At 42.1% G+C, this 14,331-nt stretch overlaps 1 protein-coding gene across 1 annotated transcript in view; it reads left to right on the top strand.

Annotated features, from left to right (window-relative positions):
- Window positions 1-14,331, top strand: part of cntnap2a (contactin associated protein 2a) — a 1,656,857-nt gene that overhangs the window by 627,194 nt on the left and 1,015,332 nt on the right. The window contains exon 13 of the mRNA XM_041183966.1: window positions 10,199-10,318. Within this exon, the coding sequence (XP_041039900.1) occupies window positions 10,199-10,318 (120 nt within the window). The remainder of the gene's footprint in view (window positions 1-10,198; window positions 10,319-14,331) is intronic.

Consider the following 14,331-nt stretch of genomic DNA (forward strand, 5'->3'; position numbering starts at 1 on the left):
TGTGGTCCCAACACTGACCCCTGTGAAACTCCACTAGTCACCGGCCGCCATCCTGAGAAGAACCCCCTTATCCCCACTGTGTGCCTCCTGCCAGACAGCCAATCTTCTATCCAGGCTAGTACCTTGCCTCTCACACCATGGGCTCTTATCTTACTGAGCAGCCTCCTGTGCTGCACCTTGTCAAAGGCCTTTTGGAAGTCCAAGTAGATAACATCCATTGACTCTCCTTCGTCTAACCTCCTTATTATCTTCCTATAATGTGGATTCCAGAACTGCACGCAATCCTCTACCTGTGGCCTGACCACCGTTTTATACAGTTCCAGCATAACCTCCCTGCCTCGGCTAATAAAGGCAAGGATCCCATATGCCTTCTTAACCACCTTATCTACCTGTCCCCCTACCTTAATGGACCAATGGACATGCACACCAATGTTCCTCTGATCCTCGGTACTTCCCAGGGTCCTACCATTCATCGTGTATTCCTGTGCCTTGTTTGTCCTGCCCAAGTGCATTACCTTACCTTTATCCGGATTAAATTCTATTTTCCGCTGATCAGCCCGTCTGACCAGCTCATCTATATCCTCCTGTAATCTAAGGCTGTCCTCCTCACTATTTACCACCCTAGCAATTTTTTTGTCATCCGCAAACTTACTGATCAACCCTCCGACATTCAAGTCTAAATTGTTTATATATACCACAAACAGCAAGGGATCCAACACTATCCCTGTGGAACCCCACTGGACACAGGCATCCAGTCACTAAAACACGCCTCGACCACCGCTCTCTGCTTTCTGCCACACAGCCAATTCTGGATCCAATTTACCAAATTGCCTTGGATCCCATGGGCTCTTACCTTCATTATCAGTCTCCCATGCGGGACCTTATCAAAAGCCTTGCTGAAGTCCAAGTTGACTACGTCAAATGCTTTTCCCTCATCTACACACCTGCTCACCTCTTCGAAAAATTCAATCAAATTGGTCAGACATTACTTCCCCCTAACAAAACCATGCTGACTGTCCTTGATTAATCCCTGCCTCTCCAAGTGTAGATTAACCCTGTCCCTCAGAATTGCTTCCAATAGTTTCCACACCACTCGTGTCCTTATGTCTTCTTTTACTGTGAGGGCTACCCTTCCTCCTTTGCCATTCTGTCAAATTTCTGAAATATTCTGTACCCTGGAATATTTATTTCCCAAATTTAATTACCTTGTAGCCAGGTCTCTGTCATGGCGATTAGATCTAAATCAATTTATCTCTATTGTGCCACTAGTTCATTTATTTTATAGAACATGCTTCGTGCATGCAGATAAAGAACCTTTAACCTTTTTTTTTACTTCCAGTCCCTGCAATGACCTTATTTTTATTAAAGCCTCTGTCTCTTCTTGTCCCCCTCTGTTTGCTTTTACCCCTATCGCTACACTGTTCTGATGCATTGACTCTCTTCTCTTTGGAATTCTAAATTTCCCTTCACTCAAACCTTCTTCTTCCCTCACCCCGATCTGTTACTTTAAAGGCCTGTCCAAAGTCCTAGTTATACAATTGGCCAATACTGGTCCCAGCCTGGTTCAAATAGAGTCCATCTGGTGGAATAGCTCACTCTTCCCTGAGTGCTGATGTTAGAGCCCTGTGAATCAAAACCCCTTCTTCCCAAACTACTCTTTGCATCATGCATTTAATTCCCTGATCTACTTAACCCAATACCAATTGGGAAAGTCACTGTCAGTGATTGCTCAGATGCCCTATTCTCCAGCCAGTTCTACTGCTTCCTCCTCAGCAGGTGTGAGCATCCTTATGTCAGACATTCCTACATTTGTCTTCGCCTGTTCAAAGGAATTATGTACAGACTAAAGGGGAAAATGACTCTTAGCTCGATGGATACCTAACCATCTTATCAGCATGCATCCCTCTGACAGATATTAGGACCTCTTGGGTAACCTGTCTACAGTCCTACTCTCATGCTTCTTGTCCTATTACAGAGGTATGAACCTGCAAATTCTCACCCAATGCACCCAGGCCTCATGATGCTCCTGTTGCTGTGCCTGACACTGCATTCCACTACCTGCCTGCTTCCTTCCCTCACTAAAAGACTTGCTTGTTGTCATAATGAGAGCCACAGTGAACTAACTCAACTATTTTCTCCCCCTGGCGGTGTGGGATAGGTTGTTGACCCTCTTCTTGTCTTGGACCCAGGAGTGCTTGTGGGCACCAAGCCCCATCCCCCATGGCTGCTATCCTCCGCTGCAATCTCTTATCAGGCCTCCTTGGTCATGGTCTCCTGGTGCTGTCATTAGGGAACAACACCTCCCGCTGTTCCCAGACAGTCTGGAGGAGAACCTGCAAAGATGCATCGCTGATCTGTGGGGCCACACTTTGGCCAGAATTTTCCTGTCAGTGATTTGGGGGCGGGGCCCACTCGCCAACGGGAAAATGACACGGGATGGCATCAGGAGGAGCACCGGACATCATCCCGGTCCATTTAAATTTTTAGGAAGGCGGGCGGACAGCGAAACCAGCTGTCCACCCGCTGACCTGTCAATGGCCAATTGAGGCCATTAACAGGGTCTTTAAGATAATTAAAGACCCTGCCCACCAGCTTTAATGTTGGACGGGTAGGCTAGGAGCCCCAGTGGGCTTCTGAAAAAAGATAAAACTTCATCCATTGGCTGGATGATGTTTCAACTCAGTTTTTAAAATATTTATTAAAGTTTCACCCATATTTATTAACGAGTCCCGTCTCATGTGACAGTGTCACATGAGGGGGACATGTTAATAATGTTTTCTTTCTCTATTTTTAGAGTTTTTTAAACAGTTAGTGCACTCCCTGAGACAGCACTTAGTCTCAGGGAGCAGTGTACACTTTGACAGATGGTGAATCCCTCCACCCCCCGCACTGGAAGCGCATAGCGCTTCCTGTCAGGCAGGCAGCTGGGAAGGCCTTAATTGGCCCGCCCACATAAAATGGCGGCCGGCCCTGTTTCGGCGGCGGAGTTCAACTGCCTGCCCGCTGTTGAGCTGGTGGGGCCCACCCGCCCATCAAGGTCAAAATTCTGGCCATTGTCTGCTCTGAGACATTTGCCAGCTGAGTGTGGAGATCGAGGTGGTTCTCCCGGCATCAGTGACAGAGAGGAAGGCTGAGGTCAAGGTGATGTTCCTGAGGTTCAAATCAGCCTCTCCACACACGGATGCTGCTGCTTACTTATAGGCACGGCAGTAAAATTGTCCACGGACCTCTGGCCCTGTCAACTGATGGAGGATGCAGCAACCTCCTACCCCCACCACTGCATAGTTGGCCGGTCCTCGCGCCTTGACGTATTTTATTGGCTGGCTGCTGTGTAACTCTTTCAAGTACAAACACGTTTCCATCTGTTCCTATTCAGATGAAGTTACATTGTTTTATAGTTTGCCATTGTGACATTTGAACTCTTGATCTTGTGGTTACAAGCCTAGTACCATAACCACTTGGCTATTTAGGCCAAGCCAAATCTGTAGTTTGGCACGTTTATGTGCTTAGCCGCCGGCTGAACCAGACATTGTGAGATTTGAACTCTTGATCTTGGGGTTACAAACCCAGTACCATAACCACTTGGCTATTTATACCATAACCACTTGGCTATTTATACCATAACCACTTGGCTATTTAACCATGTAGTTGCAGACAGCCAGCCATCCCCTCCACAAGTGGAAGGTCCACCCACTCAAGGGTCCGCCGTTGGGACCCACACTGGAAGAGCAAAATTCAGCTCATTATGTGTGTCCTATGGGTATGCATAGTCAGCAATTCAAGAACTGTTAAGAATGTTAAGCATCGGTCAGCATTAGCAGTGTTGTGGCATGCCTACAAGGACCTGGCAAATGGAATTATTATGTAATCTTGACCTGTCTCCTTTCTTAATCAGTGCTATTTTCTGCTGTGTCCATTCCTTGGCCTTCCATGCCTGGCTGCCATCTTCTGTGAGGCATGATGTCATGTGCAATGGGTGCACTGGAATAGCAAACAGATTATTGTAGTTTAATGTTAAAGTAATGGACTAAGAATCTTGAATTGAAAGCTCAAATCCTGTGGTTATGGAATTAAATTCAATAGATCTAGTAATTGGTTGGCTGTGAAAATTGCTAAATTACCGTATAAAAAAATCCCAACTGGGTTACTATTGTCCTTCAAGGAAGGGAAGCTTCCACCCTAATCTGCATGCAAGCCTTTTTCTCATTTCTTTAAAGCATTTTTAAAAATATTATTCTTTCTCTGTTTCCCCTCTGACTATGCCTTGATTCACCAAGCACCATTTCCTGTCTGATAGGACAGGGGTACAACCTGTTATCTAATTATCTGCCAGGAGATAATCTGAGATTAGAAATTTATAAAATGGAAAACTATGAACACCAAATTGTTCACTTCCCCTGTGATACTGCACTTTAGAGTTTGCATGCCTTGTGTGACCCACATTGATTCAAAGTTGACCATTTATATTAATGTTATCAAATGTGCAATGTAAATTAAAACACAGATTGCTTGAGTTCGCAGATAGCTATTTTGACTAATATCAGTTCTTTTGTGTTCGTAGTCCCTGTTAAGTGTTCAGTCATCAGATACCAAATGTTTGATTAAAGGATTTAAAAAAACAAAGACTTATGCAATACCAATACGGGAACCTTTATTGCTGAAGAAATTAGTAATCCTCACCAAATAAGAGCTGTCTGAGACTAACATCAACATAAAACCCTAAAATTAAACTGTTAGCATCTTTCCTGGTTTGAGCATTTGGGAAAGAGAAAAGTTGCCTGAGAACCATAGATTTAATTAGAATCTTGTCAGTATGAAAATTCTTGTTAAGTATATTTCAAATGGAAATTAAAGTTTACAGCCTGTTTGAGCTAATGCACACATTATGATTAGGTCATTTTTATTTTCAAAGCTGAATTCCTTTCATTTAGAAAGCATTATGATGCAGCACACATTAATTCAGTTATCAGCAGCAGAGAAAGAGCTCTGCTGATAACTGAATTAATGTGTGCTGATTTAATTGGAAAATTTCTAAGTCTCAGCTCATACATTTTCTTTAGTTTATCCTTTAGGAATTGTGCTTTCACATTTTGTATGAATCAATATCTGTAGCATGACAAGTTGGTTGTTTTTAACTTTCAGTAATTTCTGTCTATTAAATTTTAAAAATTGGCAAACCTGAAGTGTCATTGGTACTGCGAGGTCTTGCACTGTGCTGACCAATTAGCCATAAGGAAAAGTATTGCTAGAGAGCAAAACCTAGCCTGAAAAACATGTATCAAATTCTAGTCACACAAATGGAGTTTAAGTAAGGTCTCTAACAAAATGGCTAAAAGGGGTAAAAATTGAGTCTCTTTTGAGGTTAACTGCAAACAGCACAAATGATGTTGTTTTCATTGGAACAGAAAGGAAGAAGTGAGCAATCTAAATACTCAACTCTTCTAAACCAATCCAAACTTTTCCATAAAAGATGCTATAGAATCAAGGGAGTTGCATCAAAATATTAACTAATGAACTGTTAGGAAAACTGATTTCTAGACCCATAAAACAATAATTTGTTTTCCAGTGCCAGTAATAGATGAAACAGGATGCTTAACTTAACATGACAATCAAAACATTTTTCCTCCTGGGGAGGTCCACAAATAATAAGGGAGAGTTGGTCAGCCAAAGTTCATCTTGGGTAAATGGCAAACAAAAAAAATACTTTATAAATACAAAAATCATATTTGAGAGCTCATTTGACATCATACAGTGCCCACCTGTTAGCTGTGTGCTTGGTGAGCTGAGTAATAGGTTAGATAATTTATTGGAAGTTTTCCACTCAGGAAGTTCATGAATTTCCAATCAGAATTCAAATACACATGTTTCCATTTTGGGAGATAAACTTTGAGGGGAAATTCAAGGCCAGATGTATTAAGAACACGGCATGCAGATTGATTATTAGGATGGATTGTTTGATTCACACAGTGCAGTGAGATGGAGGTTTGATTTCAGTTTGAAGCGTGATACAATTACATTAGGCCAGTGAACAGGGTGAGAGAAAATAGGCCAATGTGACATTTTGTTTGAATGTTTTATCTCTCCCAGTCTCATAACAGTGGCTGCTTTACTTCTGTTTCTTTCTTTTGGTCAATGGTTTTGACAATGAATGTCCAGTTCAATAGATTTTGATTTCAATTAATTTGAAATCTTTATTTCAGCCTATTTCTCCAAGCAAATGCACAATTAAAATCACATTTTAAACTCTTACACTTTAAATGGGTAGAATGTGCCCTGTATTCTACATTGGAAGGTTGAGCCTATACTTGGAAATAATTATCCACATAGAATTTATCTTTATGAAAATATAAGCTTCTAATATAGGCTTCATGTAAGGCATAATATTCTGTGGTAAAACAGTGAGATTAAGGTCAGGATTAGGACTGGATTTGTATTGGAAAATCTCCATTTTATCCTTTCGGACTATAACATTCGTATTATTATTTGTATTGTACGCATTGAGCATTTATTCTAAACTGGTGAGGTAGTCCTAGTTATTATAGATTTATAGATCCAGTTTATGTGACTTTAAATGCATTTTTCTACAAATTATTGGTGTATTCAGTAAAAAATCATTCATAAAAGTAACAAGCTTGTTTTGTTTTAACTATGCCAGTGATTGTTGCTGACAATGTGAAAGATACATTGATACTCTAAAGTCCTGGAAATTATTACCTAGTTAAACCTTTATCAGTCATTGTTTTAGCTTTCTGACAGTGTGGGTCAGACAGGCACCCAGATGTGAAGGCACCTTTCTCAGCTCATTCAAATAAGATGCCTGCAAACTCTGGTTTAGACACAACAACAACAGAATTACCTGGAAAAACTCAGCAGGTCTGGCAGCATCGGTGGAGAAGAAAAGAGTTGACGTTTCGAGTCCTCATGACCCTTCAACAGACAGTGCTGAATGTTACCATAGCTATGTGATTAGAATGTGGCTTGTGTGCAACACTTGCATGCTAAAAGCAGAAGGGGCATGTTATAGCCAGAGGTAAGGAATTCTACAGCCAATGATTAGATTAGAGATCTGCAGCCCTGCCACTTCCCAGTCATGACTAGTGATGGACAATTAAATAGTTAACTAAAAGAGGAGGCTCTATAAACTTCCCCAGCCTCAGTGATACAGGAGCCCAGCACATGAGTGCAAATTAAGGCTGAAGCTTTCACATCCATCCACAGTCAGAAATGCCAAGCAGATGTTCGATCTTTGCTTCATCCTGAGACCCCTAGCATCTCAGATGCCAGTCTTCAGCCAATTTGATTCACTCCATGTGGTATCAAGAACAGTTAAAGGCACTGGAAAGCAAAGGCTGAGAGCCCTGATAACAATATGACTGTAGTACTAAAGACTTGTGCTCTGGAACTAGCTGCATCCCTAGCCAAACTGTTCCAGTACAGGTACAACACTGGCATCTACCCGACAATGTGGAAAATTGCCCAAGTGTGTCCAGTCTACAAAAAACAGGAGAAATCCATTCCAGTTAATTACTGTTGCGTTAGTCCCCTCTCAATCATCAGCAAAGTGAGGGAAGGTGTTATTGACAGTGCTACCAAGGGGTACTTGCTCAGCAATAACTTGCTCACTGATGCTCAGTTTGGGCTCTGCAAAGGCCTCTCGTCACCAAACCTCCTTTCAACCTTGGTCCAAACATGAACAAAAGTGCTGAATTCCAGAGGTGAGATGAGAGTGAGACAATGAGGCAGCATTTGACTAACAGTGGCCTCAAGGGGCCATGGCAAAATTGAAATCAGTGGGATTCGAAGGGAAAACTCCACTGGTTGAAGTAATTACTAGCACAAAGGAAGATGACTGTGGCTGTTGGAGGCTGATCATTGCAGCTACTGGATACCAGTGCAGGAATTCCTAAGGGTAGTATATTGGCCCAGCCAACTTCAGCTGCTTTGTCAAAGACCGCATAGATTCAGAAGTGGGGATATTCGCTGATGATTGCACAATGTTCAGTACCATTCCTAACTTCTCAGGTACTGAAGCTGTCCATGCCTACATTACACAAGTGCCGGGCATTGGCAATCTCCAACAAGAGAGAAACTAACCATCTCCCCTTGATGTTCAATGACATTACCATCGTTGAATGCCCTACCATCAACATCCTAGGGGTTGCCATTGATCAGAAACTGAACTGAACTGGCCACCCTGACTTGGAATTATATCAACATCCCTTCACTGTCATGGAGTCAAAATCCTGGAACTTCCTTCCTAATAGCACCAGATGTACCTGCACCATACGGACTGCAGCCATTGAAGAAGGCTGCTCACCAGCACCTTCTCAAGGACAATTAGGAATGAGCAATAAATGCTAGCCTTGTCAGCAATGCCCATATACAAAGAACATTTTTTAAAATTCAAAACCTTTAAGTTACTGGAATCAGAACTCCAATGAGATTCCACCGATGCACCATTGCAACTCTGGTGGGATTCCAGGGGAAACTTGTTGGGAAATCTGAGGACCTCATTGCCTTGGGCCTCAGCTATTTCCAGTTCACATTATAAGGGACAGAACCTCTGTCTATCCTTACATGGTAAATTTAGATAAGTGGGGCTTTACACTTTGAAATTTAATTCACCATTTTAAAGCCACTGTCTTTCGTGCACAAGATGCTTAGCTTTATTTTATTTGACCCATAAAAGATTTTCCAATGAACATTGCAAATAAAACTCTTAATTGACTAATCCATTTTTTGTATGACCCAGCATTATTTCACCACTTTTCAAATGCTGTTAATATACCTACAAAGTCACTTTGTTGTTCATATAGAGAGGTTGTTTTTTCTAGCTTTTAGTTTGCGTTTTGTGATGAATATGTGGTTGGTAAAGTCACTCCTGTGATTTAATTTGGCCTTTATTATCAGTATTTTTGTGCAAGCCTGATATGTTGGCTATCACTCAGGGTTGGACGTTATTAGAAGGAATCAACAGATCTAGGGGTGCAGATGATGCCAATAAACTGTGGGCACATAGCGCAGAATTCTGAGATTTACACATTACTTGAATTGATGATCCGTGTACTATTTGATTTACAATTACAGAGATGCCAGGTCTTTTTTTTTCATTATACACCAGTGGATAGTATAGTCTGTACAGTTTTATCGGTATTTGGAGTAGCATATTGCTATTTGCTTTCATGGGTAGCTGCACCTTCTGTACAAATAGGTTTTGTAACAAAACTGTTTTCAGTTCTAGCCAAACGTTGTGCATGTTTCACATTTGTTATCCAGGCACGAATTAAATGCCCACTTATCAGTTTGTTGCTAAATGAAATTATGCATTGCGACGTAATGATAAATCTGGCACTACAATCTGGTTAACATGTTTATGAAATGTTGCAAGTAGCTGCTTTATGATGGTACATAACTCTTAAGATTTCAATTTTTTTTCTAAAATTCCTTTTCTTTGAAAGCCAAGTTCGTAATTGAGATTGGATATTGCAATGGGTTAACACTGTATTTTAACCTCTGGGATTGGGATTTAAATCCATTCTGGGGTGATATTCTCATTTATTTGCCAGCTTCAAAAGCCCAATGTAAATTAAGTTTTAGTACCTTCAACCTAGTTTCTAGTAGATGCAGATCGGTAGCAGAAAAATGTTCAATGCTCAGTGCTAAAGTGACAATATTATTCTGAGATATCACAAGGGAGACTGGTGTGGGAGATGGAGAATATCACACTGGCCCAGTAGAATACAATTTTGAATTTGTGGTTAAGGCTAGAAGTTATTTCTGAATAGAGGAAGCTTTAATTTGTATATAGCCGACACTGCACCTGACCTTGAAGTACTTAATGCTGGCACTGAGCAGTAAAAGAGGAAAGGTGTTGGGGTTTTGGGATCCAGAACGAAAATCCCTCATTTAGGCAAACAAGCACATTCATCTAACTATGCCAATTGAAAAATTCAGAACTTGCAATCTGAGTAACAGTGAAAAGCCATAACACTGTCCCAATACTCTGGCTGTTATTCAAATAGAATGCTCTCCCAGCTGTTAATTAGTGAATGTTTGAATGAATCTCTCCTGTTGTATCAAGGTCATTGCCTTATTTGCTTTGTATTTTTTAATCTCATCTTGGCAGCTTGCAGTGTTTATTCAGTTTTTTTAAATTACAGAAGGGTTTCAATTTAACTGAACTTGTGCTCTGTTCCAGCTATGTATGAACAGTCCTGTGAGGCGTATAAGCATCTTGGCAAAACATCGGATAATTACCGGATAGATCCTGATGGCAGTGGCCCACTAGGACCATTCAAAGTCTACTGCAACATGACAGGTAACATACTAATGCATAAAACTTCCTGACACACATACATGACATTGCATAACCTTCCAGTAATTTTCAGTATTCTGTTTAATCAGTTACAACTTCATGTTACTTTACCTAAAGAGATGTTGAAAGAATCTGTAAGGTTTTTTAAGACAAAAATAAACCTTCAGTTTTCCTTCATTTCTCAGTAGAAAATGTTTATTGTATACCAAAGTAATTAGACATGGGTTCAGCCATTGATCCATTCTCACCCAAACATGAAGGAAAGTTTTTATTTTACATAGAATAAGAGGTCAGGCTGTTGGTTCGGCTGCAATTCACCTGCAGGAAAAATGCCTGCCTTTCTGTTATGCCAGTTGCAATTATTTAGATATTAAAAATATATTTTTTAAACATTTTTTGGCAGATCCCAATATTAAAAATCATCACTCATATTTACAAATTAATTTATACTGCTCTTGTAATACATGATTCATTTGGAAAAAAAATGGAGGAAACTGAACTCAATAGTTCCAGAGTAACAATACATTCTTATGCCGTATCAAAATAAGAAAGCATATGTTTTGCACTGCAACAAGGAGTATATTACTAATGTACCCTTTAAAGAACACGTGCATGTAAAACAAAGACAGAAGATGTTGGAAATGCATAGCATGACAATTAGCATTTAAAAGTGAAAAGAACCTCATTGTTTTAAGTAGAACTGTAATTAGATGGGTAGAGCAGAGTAGGAGGCTTTCTTTGTAGAACTGACCAAAACATTAAGGAGGGATCGGGAGAAAAAGAGAAAGCTGAAGTGTCAAACATGCAAACTACTGTCATAAAATGCTGCTTATTTAAAAATAGTCTGTAACTGGATTCTAAGGTGCTGAAAGGAGGTGTAAACCACTGAATACTATAAATAAGTTATCTCAGTCTGGCAGGTGGTGGAAGACATGTGGATATTTGGAAGGGGGAATGAAATATTGTGCAAGGCACTTTTTGAGGACAGAAAACCAAATGGCATGGGGAAGTTGTATGGACGATTTTTATATTTGGGAGCTTAGCTTGTCCCAAGTCATGTTCCTGATATTGTGTTGAGTGTCTCTGAGAACTGAGGGATCCAAGATTTGCTAAGTTAGTTCAGGGAAAAACTCTGCAGTTCAATTACATCCACATGAGAATGGTGATGAGCAAACAGGCAGTTAACAGAAGGAGAAGACTCAAAGAACATTTCCATCTTCATATGTGGCAGAGCTCAGCATTGCAAGAGACAACACTGAAGCGTTTTCAAGAGTCTTTGTGCAGAAGTGTAAAGTGGATGTTTCTACTCGGCCATCGTAGATTGTGCCAATTCTGTTCACTGCACTGGGGGGCAGTTTTCATCTTTACCACCTGGGTGGTACTGTGGTGAAATTTGGACAAATTCGGTCATGGACAAGAGATTTATTTTGTAATTTGTTGCCCTTGCAGTGATGGTTAAATATACCCTCCACATAACATTAATAAGCAACTGAGAGCACTGGTCATGGCAAAGGCTTTGGACCCTGACAACATTCTGGCTGTTGTGCTGAGAACATACACATCAGAGTTAGCTGGTCCCTAGCCTAACTTTTCCATTACAGCTATGACGCTGGCTATGGCAATGTGGAAGAATTTTTTAGAAATTTCATTCATGGGATGTGGGCATCGCTGGATAAGCCAGGATGTATTGCCCATTCCTAATTATCCTTGAGAAGGTGGTGAACTGCCTCCTTGAATCGCTGCTGTTCATGTGGTGTAGGTAAACCCACAGTGTTATTAGGGAGGGAGTTCCAGGATTTTGACCCAGCGACAGTGAAGATTGTCCAAGTATGCCCAATCTATAAAACATAACATAAACGTAACCTGGTCTAGAACTGAGAACGCCCTGTATAATGAGGCACCAGATTGTATAACCCCACTCATAGGGGAGAATTTTCTCCTCGTTGGGCGGGAGCGGGCACATAGCCGATCGCCGCCCGTGATCAGCTGTATGCTGCCATTTTACGTGGGCAGGCCAGTTAAAGCCCGCCCAGCATGACACGCACCTGGAAGCGCTAAGCACTACCTGTGTGGGCGGGGGGAGGAGGGAGAGCTGGGGCCTGCGCTCTTTCGCGCATGCACGCGCAAGAGTACAGAAATCTCCCTGAGGCACGGAGCTGCCTCAGGGAGATTAAGAAAAGCCATAAAGATGTGAAAAATGTAAAAATAAAATTATTCATGTTACACTGTCAAATGAGCTGGGTCATGTTTATGAATTTTCATGAAACATTGTGTTAAATTAATAAACCGTTCATGAAACCTCATCCTGCCCGTGGATGAGGTTCCATGAGAAATGCGAAGACTGCCTGGGCTCTTTGCCTGCCTGCCAACCTTAAGGTTGGACGGGCAGCCCTAACAAGTACTTTAATTAGTTGATTAACTGCCTTAACAGGCCTTTGACAGAGCGGTGGGCACACAGCCAACTCTGGGATGCACGCCCGATGTCACCACGCATCATTTTATGTGTCAGTGTGTGAGGCCTGGCCCCGCACGCCGACCAGGAGATTCTGCCCAGGGTGTTGTTTATTTCTTCAAACTGGACTTTTGACTTTAGCCTCAATCAGCAGTAAAATTATAGAAAGATTTTTCAATAGTCTCATTGAGCATGACCTACTCACCCATAGCTTGATCACTAGGTGTTCAGGTTTCACTAGAACCAGTCAGCTCCAGATTTTATCACAGCTTTGATTCAATTGTGGATATAAGAAGAGTGATGAGAGTCACTGACCTTCACATCAATGTAGTATTTCATGAAGCATAACATGGAAGAGCCCCAGCAAAATCAACGGGAGTACCTTCCACTTGTTAAAGTCATACCTGACACAAAGAAGATGGTTGTTGGAGGACAGTCATCACCAGTTTAGTCAAACACTGCTGTGTTCTTAGGGAAAGTGTCCTTTGCACTATGTAAGTGTCAGGTGATAACCATCTTTAACAAGAGAAAGCCCAGTCTGGCATTCAGTGGTGCCATCTTTGCCAAGTCCCATGTCATCCATAGCTCAAGGATCATCATTGATCAGCAGTTTAAATGGATCAGCCACAAGAATACTAAGCCTACAAGAGCAGGGCAGAGGCTGTGTACACTGGAATTGAGTGACTTATCTCTCAGCCCTTCAAAGCCTTCCACAGCCTAAGAGGCTCAAACTAATAATGTGATGGAATAATCAGGACACACCCAGTTGAGTTTAGCTGCAACAACGTTCGAGAAGCTCAAGATTGAACGGAATTTAATTGAGTCTGCTGGAACGGACATGATGGAGGGAATGGGGGAGGGGGAGGGTGGGGTGCGAGTAGGGGTATGAGAATCAAGCAGGAGTACCTGCATTGGATTACCAGCATTAGAAAACCATTCCCAATTAAGTCAGGGGCGGGAAGTGCCCAATGCAGGAGTCTTGCCTGCCCATAACGGGAAGTCAATTAGGTTCATTAATGAGCCATTTGCACCAATTATCCTTTTGCCCACTGGAATTTAGTGTGGCTCAGGGATTTAAAGGGGCCCACATGGCTCCACTGTGCTTCCCGAAGGCTGCCAGCAAACCCTATCGGGTTTGCCTGTGACCTCATGAGCGGGTGAGTGGAGGGGACCTTCGTTGACAGGCACTCACTGTCCGGTCGAGGGACTTGATATTGAGATAGCGCCAAAGAGCCCTAGCAAAAGTAGGGTGGCTCTCTGCCCTTGCAACTGAATGCCTTCCCCACTTCTTGCACACAGCCCGCTCCCTGTGCCACCATGCTTCCCCACTCATCTATCTCCAAGGATCCCGTGGCAATCTTTGGGCTGGGCCTTGGAGCATTACCAGCAGCAGCCACTGTTTCGGGTGTCACTGCTGGCCTCTGATTGGCTGGCAGCTCTTGGGAGGAGATTTTCCAGCCCACTGGGGGCTTGATTGCATGGAAGGTCGGATGCTGGCCAGTTAAGTGCCTGAGAGCACTTAAATAGCATCGGGCCTCCCACAGAAGCAACGTGGGACTTCCAC

This window comes from Carcharodon carcharias, chromosome 3 (assembly GCF_017639515.1).
Source record: "Carcharodon carcharias isolate sCarCar2 chromosome 3, sCarCar2.pri, whole genome shotgun sequence".
Classification (NCBI taxonomy): Eukaryota; Metazoa; Chordata; class Chondrichthyes; order Lamniformes; family Lamnidae; genus Carcharodon; species Carcharodon carcharias.